The sequence below is a fragment of the Emys orbicularis genome, chromosome 7, assembly GCF_028017835.1.
Source record: "Emys orbicularis isolate rEmyOrb1 chromosome 7, rEmyOrb1.hap1, whole genome shotgun sequence".
Classification (NCBI taxonomy): domain Eukaryota; kingdom Metazoa; phylum Chordata; order Testudines; family Emydidae; genus Emys; species Emys orbicularis.
The window spans coordinates 5,263,085-5,280,847 of record NC_088689.1 but is presented as its reverse complement, the minus strand read 5'-3'; the positions used below and the strand labels follow the sequence as shown (position 1 = coordinate 5,280,847).

Genomic DNA, 17,763 nt, shown 5'->3' with positions numbered 1-17,763 from the left:
ACGGCCCACGCAGCCCTGCCCTTTTAAGAGGCTTTTGTGAAATGGGGTCAGTTGCCCCCAAAAGGCCGACTTTCTTCTCTGTATTACTGCCATTCACCAGCTGCCTGCTGTCGCTGTCCACCGGGCAGAAGGTGTGCCTCACCGCACCTTTCCCGCTAGCCGAGCGGCGGGGACATCCCTGGGCACGGTGTAGAAGAGGAAGAACGACTCCAGCTGTTTTCTTGAGATTAAAATGTAAAACCCATTGGAAAGAGTGGTTCATCTTGACTTCCCTGATGTGCTGGCGTTCAGAACTCGTTGGGGGCAAGGGGAAGTGGAAGAGCTGTCACCAGCAGGACCCTCCCCTCCCCGCCTCCAGCGTCCTTGGGGTGGTGCCGATGTTGAATTTCACAAATGATGAGTGAAGACAGAGACCCCCTCGCTCCTCTCACGGCTGCCCCCCCCCCAACCCGTGCTGCTGCTCTAAGTGCTACGATAAGTTTTGATGATATCCTTGATGGCCCGTCTGCAGATCGGGCAGCAGGCGTTGGCCATCTTCTTGAGTTTCAGCCCACACGGGTAGCAGAGACACATGTGTCCGCAGGAGTAAATGACGGTATCTACCATGTTCTCGTAGCAGATGGTGCACTCGTCCCCCCAGATCCCTGAGCCAGATGGGGAGATGGGTGACTCCGGCATGCTGACCGGGGAGTTTGGAGCTGTGCCTGTAATGCAAGGAACACGGTCGCTCTTTACTCTGTCATGAGTGTCTCAGGGTTAGGGAGAGAGGAGTGACTCGGTCAGAGCAGACTCCTGGTGCACCTAGTACTGCAGGGAGCACCCTGCACAGGCAGGGGGTAGAATGGGTGATTTAACAGGTCTCCTTCAATAGCTTTTGCAGCTAACCATGTCCAATAGCTGAGGCCTCAGCAGAAGGTGAGAAAAGGCCATAATGCACCTGACTCAATGCACAATGCTGCACCATTGAGGAAGGGAGAATTCCTCTGGGCTCTGCTCTAGCCCATGAAAAATCCCACACCCCGGATTGGCATTGTTCTGCCAACAAATCTGCGGGGCAGATACAGCAATGCTGACAGAAGAGGGCTTCGGGCAGCAGAGCTAACGGCGTGCGGGGAGATGGCGTTCCTATGCTGCCAGAAAACCACTTCTATTGGCGTATGTTGCGTGTACACGAGGGGGCTATGCCACCATAGGTGCTGTAGTGTAGACACAGCCTAAGAAATCTGGTTCTTCTAACAACAGGTCACAGAGTCTCCATGCTGGGACGGAGGGTGGTCATGTGTTAAGGACACAAGCCTGAGAGGCAGGAGTCTTGTGCTTTAGTCTCGGTTCTGCCACTGATGCACTGCATGGCCTTGGGCAAGTCACTCCCCCTCTTTGTGCCTCATTTCCCTCATTCGGCAAATGGGCACCATAACTCTGAACCTAGCTCACCTGAGCTGTGGTGAGAGGCCCAATGTATGTCTGGAAAGGGGGCAGAGCTCCTGGCAAGGAAGGGGCTATATAAATGCAAGAGATTCTGAGGATGGGTAACACTGCTTTTGTCATGGGATTAGTAGTAGAGCTGTGCAGTTTGCCTAGAGTTTAGGCCAATACACTGCAACGAAACAGCTGCTCACTGCACCGGGGGCCAACGGGAAAACTGGCTGCCTGATCACACACCCAGCTGGCCCACAGAGGGAGCTCTCTAGTGTCCAAGCACTGTACATTCACTACGGAGGGCAAATTGGAAGCTGCCAAATGGGTTAGCTGCTGATTAACGGTTAGAAGGGAGGGCAGAGCGATGGCGGCAGCAGCTCTAAGACTGGTGCATTGTTTGGTGACATGAGCAGGGGCCTGAGGCCTTGGGCAAGTCACAGATTGTGAGTTCTCTGGGCAGGGATGTGCATAGCTGGCATGGGGCACTACCCTCCTACAAACAGCCACAACCTCTCGGTGCAACGGGAATTCTGCCTCCCTCCCTCACTCAGAGATTGTGAGGCTGGATGGAAACTTCTGACAGCCTCTGGGATTCATGGTAACGGGGCCTGGTGCAGAATAGCAATGTAAACAGCCTCCAGGCTTCTCCCCAGAGGCAGCTGCATTTCACAGGAGGGTGTACACAGTCTAGAAAGGTTGTTATCCCCCTTTGAGATTTTTGATGATGAAAGAGGCTACACAATTATTGCTGTCCAGTATCAAGGCATCTGGGCGGCTTCCACATAAAAACATTCCCCTAGGGACTTCACGGGTCTCTGGCACTTCTCCCTCCCTCACTTCGGGAGCTGACAGGTGCATAGATGGATGCCGCCCCGTGCATTTAGCGCACCACTGGGCGTTGAACAGGGGAGCTGGAAGGGTGGCAGTGCAGAACATGGCAGGGACCCGCGGATGTGGGCGGGGCACACTCACCGCTGACGGAGCTGCAGAGCAGACCGGAGCCATACGTACTCAGGATTGGATCCGAAACCCCGCTGCAGAGAACCGTGGGGGAATTTGGGGCTGAAGTGGGAGAGCTCGGTGTAGATGGGCCCAGTCGCTCGGCCAATATGGTGGAACCTGGACAATAAAACAAGCACACCCGTGGTTTTTAAAAAAGCTTGTCCCCATGTGATTATTCCAGACACTAGGCCCTGCTCCCACCCAGGGATACCTGCCCGGGGCTGGGCGTGCGTCGCTCATTCTGATCCGTGTTAAGTTCCATCACAATGAGAGCTGGGGGTGAAATCCTGGCCTTACTGAAGGCAATGGGTGTTTTGCCATTGACTTCAATTGGACCAGAACGTAACCCTTAGTTTCCAGTCCTAACAAACCCATCCTAAGCCAGGCACAAGATGGCACCTCGCCCCCTTCCTCCCGTCCCCCCCCCCCCCCCGCTGCTATCAGCTGGCCTAAAAGAGGTTTGAACGCACCCCCCACACGCACACATAAGCTGGATCCCTTTGAGCCAGTGTAAATAGTTCTGCAGTTTTAAACGTCGCTTTTCATTAAACGTCACCCACAGCCTCACCCTCCCATGCCCCAGCAGCGTCACATCCAGGGATGGGGCTGTGGCCAGCGGGAGAGGCAGCAGACGGCCGGCCAGGCTGGAATGGAGCCCAAGGAGCTATCCCCTTGGTAATGAGTGCTGGACACCCCCAGAGCTTGGTTGCCGTGGCGTGAGCTTGGTGGTGCCAAGAGCCGCCTGCCCAAGGGCCTGGCAGGCAGAAAAGCGCGAGTTCCGATCTCTGTCCTGCTCCACGTGCTGTGTGGCCTGAGCTGACTCATATCACCGCCCTTGGTGTCCCTTTCCTGCCTATAAAAAAGGCAACTCCTTTGCAGCTGTTTGGAAGCCTCTTGTCCAGGCAGGGGGTTACCTGAGAACATGGCCAGCTGGTGCTCAAAGGCAACAGACAGCAAATTAACGCAGGCACTCAAACTGGGAAACGAGAAAACAGGACAGGAAAGATTTGTACTCATTGGCCCTGCCTGGGCAGCTGACCCCTAAGAAACCATGTAGATAGGAGCCTGCCAAGCAGCCGAAGGGGAAACCTGCTGGGGGCAAAGAGAACCAGGCACTGAGTGCTGCAGTAAGCAGATGCAACGCCCCATACTTCGTGGCAGGCCGGAGTGTGATCCCTTCTTATGTTTGGGACTCGCCTGTCACAGGGCCCTGTTTGTGGAATCCTCTACTAGTACACGCCTACACGCCTGCTCCCAGGCCACCGGAGGCAGAAGGTACTTGACCCACATTTTCCAACTGTTTGCTGGGGAAGCAGCCCCAGAGACAGCATTACAAGCTCACTCCGGCTCAGCCTGCTTCTTGTCCTGTTGCTATGATAATAATCAGCTGAAATGTCTCCCCAGAGGCAAATACAGACAATCACAGATGGTGACAAGGGTCCCCCCCACTTCCCCTCCCCCGGGAAGGTGGATAGGGTCTGCTGGGTAACCATATTACCAATGACTGAGGGAGGATGGCTAATGGAGATCAGAGCAGGCACAAAGGAGCAACTGGTTTGTCTGGAGTTCCAAGGTGTTCAGTCTCTTGTGGCAGAGACAACAGGGATAGTTCCCGACCAGAATTTAAATACCCACGGACGCTTAGCGTCCTTCATGTTACCATATATGGAGCTGAGAAAGCAGGATCTACAGGACAGTTCAATGAGTTGGTGGCTGCTTTCAAGTGAAAAAGCACCAGGAGGCCAGGAAAACAGTCCTGTGGACAGCATCTTGCTTCAATTTCCTTGTGGGGGCTGGGTAAGGCTAGCTGCACTTGGTAGTCAAACCAGGCTACAAACAAATCCTAGAGTCCAGCAGGTTGAGCCACCCAAAAGCCTCCTGTAGACAACTGGAATGTAATCAAATGTCAGCCATCAGCCAGGTATCTGACCCATTTTTAATGTAGCCAAGGTGCACTCCATGAGAAGGGCATTGGATGGGAGGTGCAGAAAGAAAACTAGCCTGTTCTGCCTCAGTTTCCCTGTCGACACCACCGAAGAGCAAGTGAAATGAAGTCCTGGCCCACCTGGCTCACTGCGTGTGGAGTTACTTGTCTCACTTCTAACTCTGTTAAACGCCTTTCCGACTCGTTACATTCCTGCTCTGACAGAGTGCACATGCCTCTGGGCAACAGACAGCTAGGAAATACACCCAGAACACAGGACTGGGTCGCTGAAGAACAGGGACTGTAGGTTCTGTTCCTGCACTGACACAGACTTGCTGTGAGACCTGAGACAAGTCACCCAGGCAGGTTTAGGCCCAGAGGCGATTTGCGAAGTGGAGATAAGAGATGAGTTGCATGGCTTATTCATCAGTGTGGTTAAAGTGCACTGAGCTCCTCAGAGGGCAGTTATGATGCGAGGGCCAAACTGTCTTTGGAAAAGTCAGGCACCGTCTTCTACACCGAAGTGAGCAGTGCCGGAATTCCTCTTCCGCTGTCAGCTGAATTGCTCCTGAAATACGCTAGGAAGCTATGGTACAGACCTCTTTCCCAGTCACTTTACTGTGCACAGCAAGTCTTTCCGACAGATCATAAAAAGCAAGGGCCTCTCTCCTCTGCCTGGACGCTGAAGATCTCATGGCCATGGCCCTTTTCATAAGAGAAGGCCTTTCCCACAACGTCCTTGATTGTACTATGCCTTCCCCTCTCTCGGCAGCGTGCTGTGTAACAGATGGCTGTGGGCACCACTCTCAGAGGTGGCTGCATTTCAGCAATGCTGTTTGGATGCAGCCTTGGAGGTGACCGGCAGTAAGAGCAGCAGGACGCTTTAAGTAACATAAGTACTGAAAGTCTGTCTCTCCTTTACACAACTACCTCCTCACTTGGAGATGTTACTGAGGCTAAACCTCGGCACATACACAGCATTTCACACTGCCAAAAAGGTGAGTTTAATAGGTACGAACAAGCTACCCAGTGTCAGAATGTTTATTAGCTGTATTGCTGTGCGCTGTTAAACAGCTGCTGTGTTCCACCCCAGAAGTAGCTGTGTTTCAGCAATCCCTGTGTATTTTATTATATGAATGATATTACTTAGCACGTATCGTGTACATCACATCTTCAAAGCTGGAGAAACTTTAACTAAATTCTTCTCAGAGCATGGTGAGGTCGGCAGATATTCAAAGGGATTTGGGTGCCTCACTCGGTTAGGTTCCTTTGAAAATTCCAGCTGCTATCCTGTGAGTGTCTCCGTTTCCCTGGAGACAAGTTACTTTCTGACTTGAGTGAGCTTTATCTCTGGGAGCTGGATTTGGGTCTCTGGATAGGACGGAGCCTGTCAAGTCATCGCTGGCCATAAGGGCTGGGCATGTCCTGTTAAATCAAGCATTCTACGCTGCCTGTAATAGAATTTTAATCATCTTGCTCCAAACCATACGGGGCAGCCATGTAGATTATAAAACTCAACATCTCTGTGTGTTTTTCTTTTAAATTGGGATGGTTAACACAGGCAGCCAACGGATCTTGGAAATATTACCTGGCACGGTTCATTGCTCTTCTCAGAGTGCACAACAAAACCAGCATGGGACTTGTTCCTTACGCCCCTGGTGTTTTGCCCTTATGGTATCAGATAACACCAAACCATGACCTCTGTCCAGCACTGTAACATAGCTACTGCTGAGGCAGGGTGTGAGAGCATACAGTAACCTAATATCGAGAGTATCAGCCTGCATGTGACCAAATGTTTCTATTGATAACTGCTGCCTTCTCCTGGAACATGCTCTGTAACCCTGGTGGGCGTGGGATGCGTCACACACATTTTATTACCTTTTTGGAACATTTCAGCTCCTTCATATTGATTCTGCAATGTGCCAAGGCAGGACTGTCAGGGAGCTGACACTATTATGATAAATTCTGAAGGACCCGAAAGGTCCCTTTCTGGGAACTGCAGACTGTCAGCTTAGATGCTCCCAGGTTCCAGACCTGCTGTGTTTCCCAGTCCTGTCATTTAGCCCTGCAACCAACCTTCCTGCCTTTATCCTAGAGCCCCTGTTTTCATCTGCCACAGACAGCACCGTTTGGTGACTCTTCCTCCCATCTGCTAGGAGGCGGCACATAGAAAAGCCACTACAGAAGCTGCGGTTCTAACCAACTCAGTCGGCGTCTGCACAGTGTTATCTTCACCGAACTGACAAGGCGGCTAGGTCTGCAGAGACCTAGGGCATCAGCCTTGTTCTCAAGTGCACGTGACGTGGGTATGTTGGTGTAAGTCATGGCCTCCCTCCAGTCTGCCTGCTCCCTCCTCGGGAAATATACAAGAATGCCAGCCTGGTGCTGAGAGATGCTCAGCCCCCACATCTTCCATTTCAGTCAGTGGGAGTGGGAGGTGCTCAGTCCTTCTCAGCCCCCTAGAGAACCTATTCCTCAGGCTTGGAAAGAATGGATCAGCTGTGTGTGTCCATGACACGAACGTAACACTCTGGAGTGGTTGGAAGTATCAGGTTGCCTCCAGCATAGCCCGCATTTTATCCATTGTGCCGCCCATGCCGGGGGTGGGGTGATCAGATTATTCTGTTCACGGTGGGTGGGACTTGGGAGGCGCGGGGAGGAAGGGGGCAGGCGCTGATCCACGGGGCCCGCTGGCAGGCAGGAGGCGCTGGGGAGGTGGAGAGGAGCTGATGGGGGGGGGGCTGCTGGTGGGTGCTCAGCACCCACCATTTTTTCCCCGTGGGTGCTCCAGCCCTGGGGCCCCCACGGAGTCGGCGCCTATGCCCAGATGTAAGGCAGAACTGGAGCCTGGAGGGCTGGCTACTCGAGGATGTGAAGGAGCTGCACGGAGCCTACGTTCACAGACACCAGCAATGGACGTCTCCAGTCTGACGGATGATCTAGCAGTAAACTGAGCTAATGGATAATATATACTGTAAACAAGCCCAGCGGGGTATAGATCACAGCCCAGTCACTAGACACACAACAAAGGGGAACATCCACTACCCAGAGGCGTTTACAAAACAAAACCCTGCTTCTCATCCAATCAACCTGGATGACATTCCCTTCATGAGGCTCAGGTCAGGTTTTGTTCCTCACGACAGCCGGCAGCTCACCTCATTAAACTGAAAACAAACACAAGCAGCTGCATGCTCTTTTCCTGGGCTGGTCAGAGGAGCCTCTAGTGTTACAGACCATGTACGAAATGAAGACGATCGTAGTCGACAGCCATGATCCATTGGCACATTAGAACTCTCCACAATCAGACTAAAGCTAGTCTCTGCTGGAGACAAAGCAACGAACACCCAGGGAACTAAGGGCCACCCTCCCACACACCTCACCACCTTGCTTTGACCTCACCTTCTCCAACATAAATATATAGCAACCCGTCTATTAAAAGAGCCCTACCAAAACAAGACACTCCATCATGCACGTTTCTGCCCCGGTGAGAGAACAAGCCACACGTGACAGATGCTAGTCACGTCGATTAATGCACTGCTGGAAGGCACTCAGATATTCCAGTGTCGAGTGTGGTATAAGAATCACTACAGGCAGGGCCGGCTCTAGGCACCAGCAAAACAAGCTGGTGCTTGGGGCGGCACATTTTTAGGGGCGGCATGGCCGGCGCCAGAATGCCGCCCCTAAAAATGTGCCCCGGCCGCCCTAGCTCACCTCTGCTGCTGCTGCTGCCGCTCGCGCACCGCTACTCGCCCTCCCTCCCAGGCTTGAGAGCCTGGGAGGGAGGGGGAGACTCCGAGTGGCCGCGGCGCGGGCGCCGCTTCTCCCCCTCCCTCCCTCCCTCCCTCCTAGGCTTGAGAGCCTGGGGGGAGGAGGCAGGGCTGGGGATTTGGGGAAGGGGAGGAGTTGAGGTGGGGCCGGGGGTGGGATAATTAAAAAACAGGGGGGGGGGGGCGGCCAAAATTGTTTTTGCTTGGGGCGGCAAAAATCCTAGAGCCGGCCCTGACTACAGGACACAATAGAATTACAAAAGCAGCAAAGAGTCCTGTGGCACCTTATAGACTAACAGACGTATTGAAGCATGAGCTTTTGTGGGTGAATACCCACTTCTTCGTATTCACCCACGAAAGCTCATGCTCCAATACGTCTGTTAGTCTATAAGGTGCCATGGGACTCTTTGCTGCTTTTACAGATCCAGACTAACACGGCTACCCCTCTGATAATAGAATTACAGTAACTGCCTCTAACTAATTCTAAACACACATGTACGTTTCAGACCAAACCCTGCCATCGTGTGTGTGAACATGGCTCCCATGGAACTCTACGGGACCAGCTGTGTACATCTGAGGGCAGGATCTGGTCCTTTAAAATATGAACAACTCTAAATATTGGAACATTCTTCTCCTCCGAGACGACTAACATTATGGCTTGGAGGGCCTGATCCGAAACGCGCTGAAAAGACGCCCATTGACTTCAGTGGGCTTTGGATCAGGCCCATATACCAGTAGGTTTATTGACACCATTTTCAAACCACTAGTATCAGATAAAGGCCAGTGCTGATGGAACAACAAGTAATAACTATCCTCTGCATTTCTGCAATATCTCCAAGAGAGGATCACAAAGCTCTTAACTTTTAAATGAATGAATGAATCCTCCCAACACCCCTGAGAAGGAAGAGAGTATAACTGTTAACTGCATTACTAAACCCATTTTGCAGAGAATACTTAATCTTGACCAAGATGCACCGGCGGTGGGCAACAAGGATGCTTTGGCTTTTGATCCGAGTGACAGGGCATTCACCAAAGGGAACCTCAAGCGCTGGGTTCACTCTCAGCAGAGATCAGTCACAGCCTACGTTTTTCCCAGTTTTAAGCAGCCTTTTCTTTGCTGAGGCTCTCTTTTGACTGTGGCTGTTGAAGTGCTGGTGGGAATTGGTCTCCTGGCTGCCTATTACTGGGCTCTGAGCTCCGTTAGGAAAGGTGCACTGTTTGAGGAGAGGATGGCTCCTAAATTGGGAAACAGTTTAGCAAAAGCAATACAGTATGTAAACAGAGCCCAGATGCTATGGTGACGGACTCCTAGAAATGTGGGAAATACATAACATTGCATGGGAAGTCGAGTCTGTTGCATTAAATTATCTTTTCCTCTCAATGTAGGATATAACCAACACATCTAATTGTCCTTTTAACTCCTAAGAGCTGATCAATCTCAAACGGACACACAATAAAAACCTGTTTACAAATGAACACATCAAATTCCTGTATTCGTTGGTTTTGCAATGCGAATCACTCAGATGCCCTAGCAATGGCATAGGCCAAGTAATTAAATGGTAATGAATGCTCAAGGCAAGATTACAAAAGTGATTCATTTAAAACTCCCCCTGCCCCGTGGCACCTTGCCAAAAGATCCTCCTTTAGGGCTGAAATTTGCTGGACTGGATCTCAGCTGAACGATGGGGCTATTTTGAAAGTTTAAGGGAGATCCCTTGTGAGATTGAGGGGGAAAAATACACTTGCCCCATTGTAAAGAAATAAAGATTATTTCTATGCTTACTTTTCACAATTAACTCAAAAATGGGCCAACACTGAGATTTGCTGTTGTGCTTATCGCTGACCAGGCCCCTGAGAAGGACTGAGAAAAACCAGCTGGATACCAATAGTGATATGCCATGCAAACATTCCTTCCAAAGCTGCTCAGTAGGTGTTTAATCAGATGGGAGTAGAGACGCTGTGGGATGTTTGTGGGTTAGGCCAAGGGGCGGTGGAGTAACTGCCATGAATCTAAAGCCTTTATAATGCACTTCTCACCATGGTACCTAACCCTGAATGGCCGACACAGAGGGCCATGGCCATTTCCCAGCCCAGAGGCCAGGATAATGGCAACGGAGTGAGCTCTAGGGTGGCTTGATCAAAAGCCCTTCAGAGTCAATGGAAAGATACCCAGTCACTGCATGGGAGTGGGACCAGGCCCGTGATGCCTAACATGCTACCATTGTGTAGGAGGATGGTCTTAGTGTATGTGCAATATGACTCAGGGAGCACGGGACCAGGATTCATCACCAAATTTGATCCGCTAGTTGGATCATTAGCTTCCCCGGTTTGGGCCGGGTACTGACGGAGAGTGTCTGTAAATGCTGGTCACCCTAGTGCCATGTAAATACTGATCCATGGACGGTGAGGGAAGATTACTCAGCACTTGTACAGGGAAAGGGATGTAAATCATTACTGACTCACTATCTCCTTTCGCTGATCACTATCTACAGCATTATACACCCTTGTATACCTTCAAGGCCTAACCTACAAGCCTCGAATGCACAAGACTCCCTCCAAGTCAGCGGGGTCCGCTCCTGGAAGCCTCACAGAAGTGAACACCACATGCTTAGAACTAACACTGCTTTGAAGAGAAAATAAGTTGGAAAGAAACATTTATGTCATAGGCTGGTGCTTTCCCTTTTAAATAGGAACAAACCCCCCACTTTGCTGAAAGAACAACAGTAGTGAACATGGGATCCTCCGTGCTTTGTGGCAGGATCGAATGCTGTAAATGCTTTGTGGCAGCACACAACGCCCCTGGCAAACACTAGCTCAGGTGGTCAATTCGGTTTCAGTTGTTTGCATTACCTGCCCATGCTTTTATGAGTGTTAGTCAAGCATCATAAATATAACATACACCCAAATGGTACAACCGGCAGGGCTGTATTTATCAGGGATGTTCCTAGTCTGCAAACTCAAACTTAGCTCTTCTTTCATAATAGATTGTCAGCAAACCACCATCTCAATTCAGCCTTATGCTGTCATTAATGTTTTTTTAATGGGCTCGTACTACCAGGGACTGGCCTGGCCTGCTAAGTTTAGACCTTCCCCAAACAATGTCGTAAACGAACAATCCACCCTGGGTGCCACTTTCTCATCATCTGTGGTGGAGGCAGAAACTCTTGAGGGAACCGCAACCTTATATGACCTATTGCTATGTCTCCACTGTGCATGTCGTTGGCACTTTGACTGCCCTTTCCCCCCATGTGTAACACTTTGGCTGTGTAAAGAGCCCATCCAATAAAGACCGGTTAACTACCTTATTGTAACTGGTTCTTCTAGAGGTTTTGTCCAGGTGGGTTCCATTTGTAGCATGTAGCACATCATGCATTCAGTGGGGGACCTACACGCCACAAATAGGAGCCACATCCACAAAGACTCAAAGGAGAACAGATGCTTGGCTACAGTTTTAAACTGGGATTTTCAAAGGTGCGTAAAAGAGTTTGTTGCCTAACATCCACCATAGTCCAATGGAAGTTGGGCACCTAACTAGTGTAGATAACTTTAGACATCCCACCCTTCACGTGTATTTGTTAGGAGCCAGATTTTTCTAAAAAGAGCTCAGCAGCTCCCCTAAAACAAACAAAAACAAACACACACACCCCTACCTCTTTTGAAAACTTGGCCATTTGTTTTGGTGCCTAAATAGGAGCTGAGTTCTTTTACAAAGCTGGCCCCAGTTGTAGGTGTTCTCTGGAAAAATCTGTTCCTAGGAAGGGTTTGTTCCAGCGTAGGTGGGTATCTGCACCATTCGAGGGTTATGCCATTCATGAAGATAAATGCTAAGCCCCACAGACCTATGCACATGCTTAATCATACATACTGCAAGCAGTCCCATTGGAGGCCTTGGGGTCTCTCTTGTTCTGAATAGTAAAGCCCAGCTGATACCAGGCATCACAACCCCGGAGGCAGCCCTGCAACAGACTTGGGAGGACCAGGGGCCTCTACAATGGGCAACCACAGAGTGGGGTCTGAACACACTTGCGAAGGACCAGAGTACTAGTCAACTCCAGACTAAGATGAGACCCCCTCAGGAGCTAATTGCAAGCGGGGGGACCCAGAGCACAGGCACACAGGGAGAGACAAAGGGAGGTATTGATGGAGAAAGCAAGGGCAAGGCTCCCCTGCCAAAAGAACAATATAAAACTGTAACATTTCTGGGGGTCAGTTCAGCTCTCTCCTTACCCATCTCCACTGTCTTCCATGACTTCAATGGCACAGGTGGACATAAGGCTTTAGCAGAACTAATCATCTATGGGCCATGTCATAATGGACCTGCAGTGACTCCACCCCTGCGTGGAGGAAGATTATATCCACAGCTTAAAGCGATACCAGGTGGACACTGGGTTAGGAAGGGAAATACAACAGAAAATTCATCTCCTATGGAAGAATTCAGAGCCAAAAAACCTGAGCTGCCAAGAGCTGGGGTTTGGGGATCGTCTTGCTTTTAAAAACCCTGAAAATCACGTGCTTTGCTTTGTTATGACAAAGACTATTAACTTCAGAGCTCTCAAGACTAATCTTAGATTAATCACCACCTTTCTGTGGCAGAAAGTCCAGCCCTATCCTCATAGCCATAGGAATATCATAGAAAGGCCGTTTGGCTCAGACACGCCAATATTGTGAAGGTGGATGCTCTTTTCTGAACAAGAAGGAAACAGCCATCAGGTCCAATGCTTGAAAGTTCAGCACTCATCAAGCAGAGATTGACAGTAATGAGGTGGCAGCTGGGGGGGTGGGAAATCATCTAATCGCACTGAAAACTTTCCCCTCTTCCTCACTGCTGCTCTGAGCTTGTATCGTGTATTGCGTTGGGAGAAAAGAAAAACGGGGTGTTATCAGTGAGTTTAGTCTATTCTGTCACTCTCGCAAGTAGCCAGAATCACTAACTCATGCCAGTGTTAGTCCAAGATTTATGCAGACTTTATCTTTCATGACAGACGAGCCATAATTCAAAGAGGCTGGTAAATTATCCCATATGCAGTTTATTCAATGCAGACAAGCAAAGGCGTGGTGAGATATGGGAGATCCATGTATCACTGACTATGAACAGCTCATTGAATCCAGGGATATTTTATTATCCGGATGGTGATAAAGACTTAATTTCCATTGTCACGGAGGAATGAGTGCAAAGGGGAAGCATTTACAGTGCTATATGGTTTCTGCGCAGGCTGAGTCCCACAGCTGTCACTGGAAGGAGTTGTGTTTGTTTTACGCAGTCGTAATCTATGGGAAGTAGATATGCTCCAAACAGCACTCATCTAAACTCGCATCCTGAGAGGTGCTGAGTGCCTATAATTCCCACCGGCTTCAGTGACAGCTGCAGAAGGGTCAGCAACACACAGGATCTGGCTGTGAACGAAGGGGAGCATGACAGAGTGGAACCCTAGCTCCAAAACGTCACGTAACTTGCTACAGCAGGCAGTGCCAGGTCCCTGTCCTGTGTCTAACCCACACACCCAAATTCCGCACGCCAGGAAACACGCTCATTGTATTGGGCTCCTGGAAAATAGACATTGCACCACCGTGAGCTGTAGGCAGATCAGAATTCAAACAGTCACCCATGCCGGGCAGGAGCGTGTCTGCAGTTAGCCCGGGGAGGGTCTGAGAGGCAGGACCCCTCTGTTCTTTCCACTGACATGGCAACTCAGTAATACTCTACATGTGTCATCTGCGGGTCTCAGACAGAGGCCTCTCATTATGCCCACTAGCTTTTTTAAAGTAAATGGGGAAACTGAGGTACAGAGCAGTGAAGTGAGTTATCTAAGATCACACAGGCAGTCTGAGGCAGAGGCAAAGAGAGACGCTAACTCCAAAATCCCTTCCACATCTAAAGCCTTCCTATAGCTCAGCTCCCTCCTCTGTATAAGGGACATGAATTGATAACACTACCATGCCTCCACGGGTGTTGGGTGGGTGAATTAGAGTTTGTAAAGAGTCATGAGATCTTTGGCTGAAAGGTGCTGTGGACGTGTACAGAGACATGGTGTTCCCTATCACATCACCAGCACTGATGCGAGAGAAAGACAATGATGAGGCAAACCCCACACTGTCACTGTTCTGCTCCAATGCATGGTTGCTAAAAAGCCGACTACCCAGTTTAGTATGATCCGTGCTAGGACAGCTTCTCATTATGCTAATTTCACTTTTAAATGAAGGGGAAATGGAAGGTACACAGAGGGCCATATGTAATGGCAGAGCAGCGCCCTGAAGCAATTGAGGATGCAATACTCTTGAGGATCTCTTACAAATTAGCATTAGTAATGCCTGCCTAATTCACTGAGAAAAATAAAACCCAGCCTGACGGAAGGGCTTATCCAACCTGGGCATTTGACACATTAATTTCTTTCCAAGACGTGTTGAACGTTTAAAAAATTTTAGACATACACCAGAAACCCCCCAAAATGCTTCCAAATGGATTCTGCTAAAGCAATAAAGTGGCGTTTGCCCTGCGGTTCACCAGAACTTCAGGCAGTTAAGTGCCACAGAATGCAGGGCTGTTAAATCCGTATCTCTTTAATGAGGCCATTTTCCATAGACAAAATCAAAAACATGGGCCATAAAACTCTGGGGCGCTCCCTAAGTGAATGCTTGTTAAAGGAAGAGGCCCATTATAGGCATTTTTGTGCAATAATGTTATGCATTTAGCAGTAGGGTATTTTGTAGTGTATTTATTTTAACCGATTGATTACTGGCCGTTTCCAAATGGCCGGAGCAATACAAGACTCCCATGGTTCAGATTCGAAAAGGCAGAGCCCAGGGTATGTACTGGCTGCGTCTATGATCAGGTTGCCCTCTGGTGGCTAGCGCCTCAAGATCGTAAGGACCTACTACTGCACAGCTCTCCTTTCTCTCACATGTCAGAGACTCGTTTCTTTGGTGCTGAAGACCCAGGATTCTAGTCCTCGGTCCCCACCTAGGTGTGCGATTTATCCAGCAACTGTACACACTATCTGCAGCACAGAGATGCATAGGCAATTAGTGCACACACAAATCCTCGATTAGACACAACTGATCTGCATGCAAGGCGCAGTAAGTGCATGTGAATTAAACATACGATTGTGCACATACAGTATTAGCGGATATTTTGGGGGATGTTTTCTTGAACAAGTGCTGCATTGTGGGTTGTTTCTGGGGTCCAAAATGGGGAAAGAGCAGTGGCGGCAGCAGGACCAGCAGCAGTGTTACAAGGACCTCAGGAAGGTGGGAAGGACAGGCTGTCTAACCATAGCAGGACTGTAGGGGAGACAGGCTCAGCTTCACTGCCCCCTGCAGAGTCAGAGGGGGATCAGGTCAGCCAGCTGCCCCGAAGACCCCAGGAAAGGGAGGGGACAACCTCCCTCTGCCAGAAACTTTGGGAGGGTAGATGCAGAAGATGCATCAAGAAGACAGTGGGTATGGAGGTCCTGGTGAGGAAAGGAGGTGTCTAGCCAGGGAGTGAGTTCAGTCTCCATAAACCCCGCTGTGCCTTGTGGACCACTAACGGTCTATGAAAAGCTGCTCGGTCACATGGTGCTGGCTTGTCCACCTTGTTTCCAGCTGAAACAGAACCAAAGTGACAGAAAACTAAACGAAAAGCAAAACGGGACAGTGCACGTAGCTTTATAACCCAACACAAGGCAATTGCCATGTGTAAGCAACTGCCATAACTGCCTGCGAGATCTTACTCAATTGCACTTGGGAGGGGATGTGGCTGCATGGAACAAGCTCTCTATGAAGATGTGGACCTCAGGCAGAAAAGCTTTGGGACCCCATGCCATAACTTATTCAGTCTCTGGCTTCTCTTCTGACACTGCCGATAAGGGTCCCAGTTAATGCCAGTCATGATTACGTTTGTGTGATGGAATACAACCAGCCAACTAATAACTGGCCTGAATCCCAACTCTCCCTTCCCACTGAGCATCCATCAGATGGTAACAATCCTTAGCCACTAATGGTCTACGCCAGATTTAAATTAATGACCTAAAGACTCTGTATGCCATTATCACTGTCATTCACTGCCTCTTTTACCCATATATTAATGAAGCACCTGCTTGTTTGTTTTTTAATTACCTACAAGGAAACTTTGATCTCTATGCAAAGTTCACTTCCCCAGGGAAGCTCAAAAACAATTCGTTGCATGGAAGCAATTCATTCTGAGATACAGCAAAGTTAAAAACAATAATGTACCACCACTTGGCTTCCCAATGAGTTTCTATAGAGACTCACTGCAGCTTATGCTCCTCCAGACATGAGTCATAACTTCCAAAACCTTCTGAGGTCAATCAATTTTACTTTCTAAAATTAATTACAATATAAAAGGCAGCCCAGTATATTCAGTCCGGCTCACTTCAGTCTTTCAGGGCTCTCGATAAACCTTTGCCTGATCCAAGACACTTACAAGCCAAAGCTGGGAACAGTAAATCACTGTTGTAATACGCTGGTCGTGTCCACTTTACAAGAACATTAAACCTGAAACAATGAAGTTGCTAAGTGAAAGATTTCAGTTCCAGGTTGTTTTGGTTGCCCCATGGGCTGCTTCTTCCTCTTTTAACGTTCTCTCATAATTGAAGCACAGTGTCCTTTCTCTGTTATGAATCTTTCCTGGGTTGGGGTGAGGGTAGAAAGGGGAACATACAACATTAGGTTCCATATATGGTATGCAAAGCCTGTGTTTCATTTCTACTTGGCTACTCAGTCTCCTAGAGATCAGTAACATTCGAGTCCTCTGTTTTGTGATCGTCTCCCTTATACACGAGAAGAGTCACAGAATTTAAGGTCACACAGGACTATTGTGATAGGCTAGTTTAGCCGCCTGCACAACATAATCCAGAGATTTTCATCCAGAAATTCATGCACCAAGACCAGTAATTTGTGGTTGAACTAGAGCAAATCTTTGAGGAAGAATCTACCACCTCCTCTGATAATCTGCTCCAATGGCTAATTAATTACCCTTATTTCCAGTCTGAATTTGTCTAGCTTCAGCTTCCAGCCACTGGGTTGTCTTATGACTTTGTCTACAACTTTAGAGAGTCTGTACTGTCAGATATCACTTCCCCATGTAGGTACTTATACATTGTGATCCAGTTGCCTTCTACACCTTTGCTTTGAACTCTGAGCTCCTTACATCTTTCATTGCACGTCCCTGTAGCCTCTCGCCCAACTGTGATGGTGCTTGGAGTTTTATTTATTTTCTCCTTGCTTGAAAGATTAATTAATCTTAATTTTCTGTTTTATTACTTCCCCTAGGATGAATTTAGTTCTAGTGAATTGTACTGGGTTGATAAAGACTGAAGACAACGCCCCTGTTTATTGCACCAGTCCCTGCAATGGCCTATCTCAGGCCTTGACCTTATAATGAGCTCTGTGCAGGTGCAGTGATTTCCCCATGTGGAATTGTTTCTATGATACTACAGTACTTCTCGATCCTTAGCCCAGGAAATAACTCTGGTATGTCTGATACTGGTGGGACAGCTGCTGTTGGTAAATGTTGACTTTGTAATGGCAATTACAGTCATCAGATGGCAATGACTTTCATTTGTCATCATCATGGGTCACAGTCAAATGGCTGATCTAGAGGTGGAAAAGTCAGTCTCCAATAATCAGTCTCCTGAGCCATCCAGTCCTCTA

General features: G+C 49.1%; 1 protein-coding gene across 1 annotated transcript in view; it reads right to left on the bottom strand.

Annotated features, from left to right (window-relative positions):
• Positions 1-462: 462 nt before the first annotated feature.
• NEURL1 (neuralized E3 ubiquitin protein ligase 1) overlaps positions 463-17,763 on the bottom strand; it is a 266,866-nt gene continuing 249,565 nt past the window's right edge. The window contains exons 5-6 of the mRNA XM_065407292.1: positions 2,392-2,538; positions 463-704 (exon numbers count right to left, since the gene is read on the bottom strand). Of these exons, the coding sequence (XP_065263364.1) occupies positions 463-704; positions 2,392-2,538 (389 nt within the window). The remainder of the gene's footprint in view (positions 705-2,391; positions 2,539-17,763) is intronic.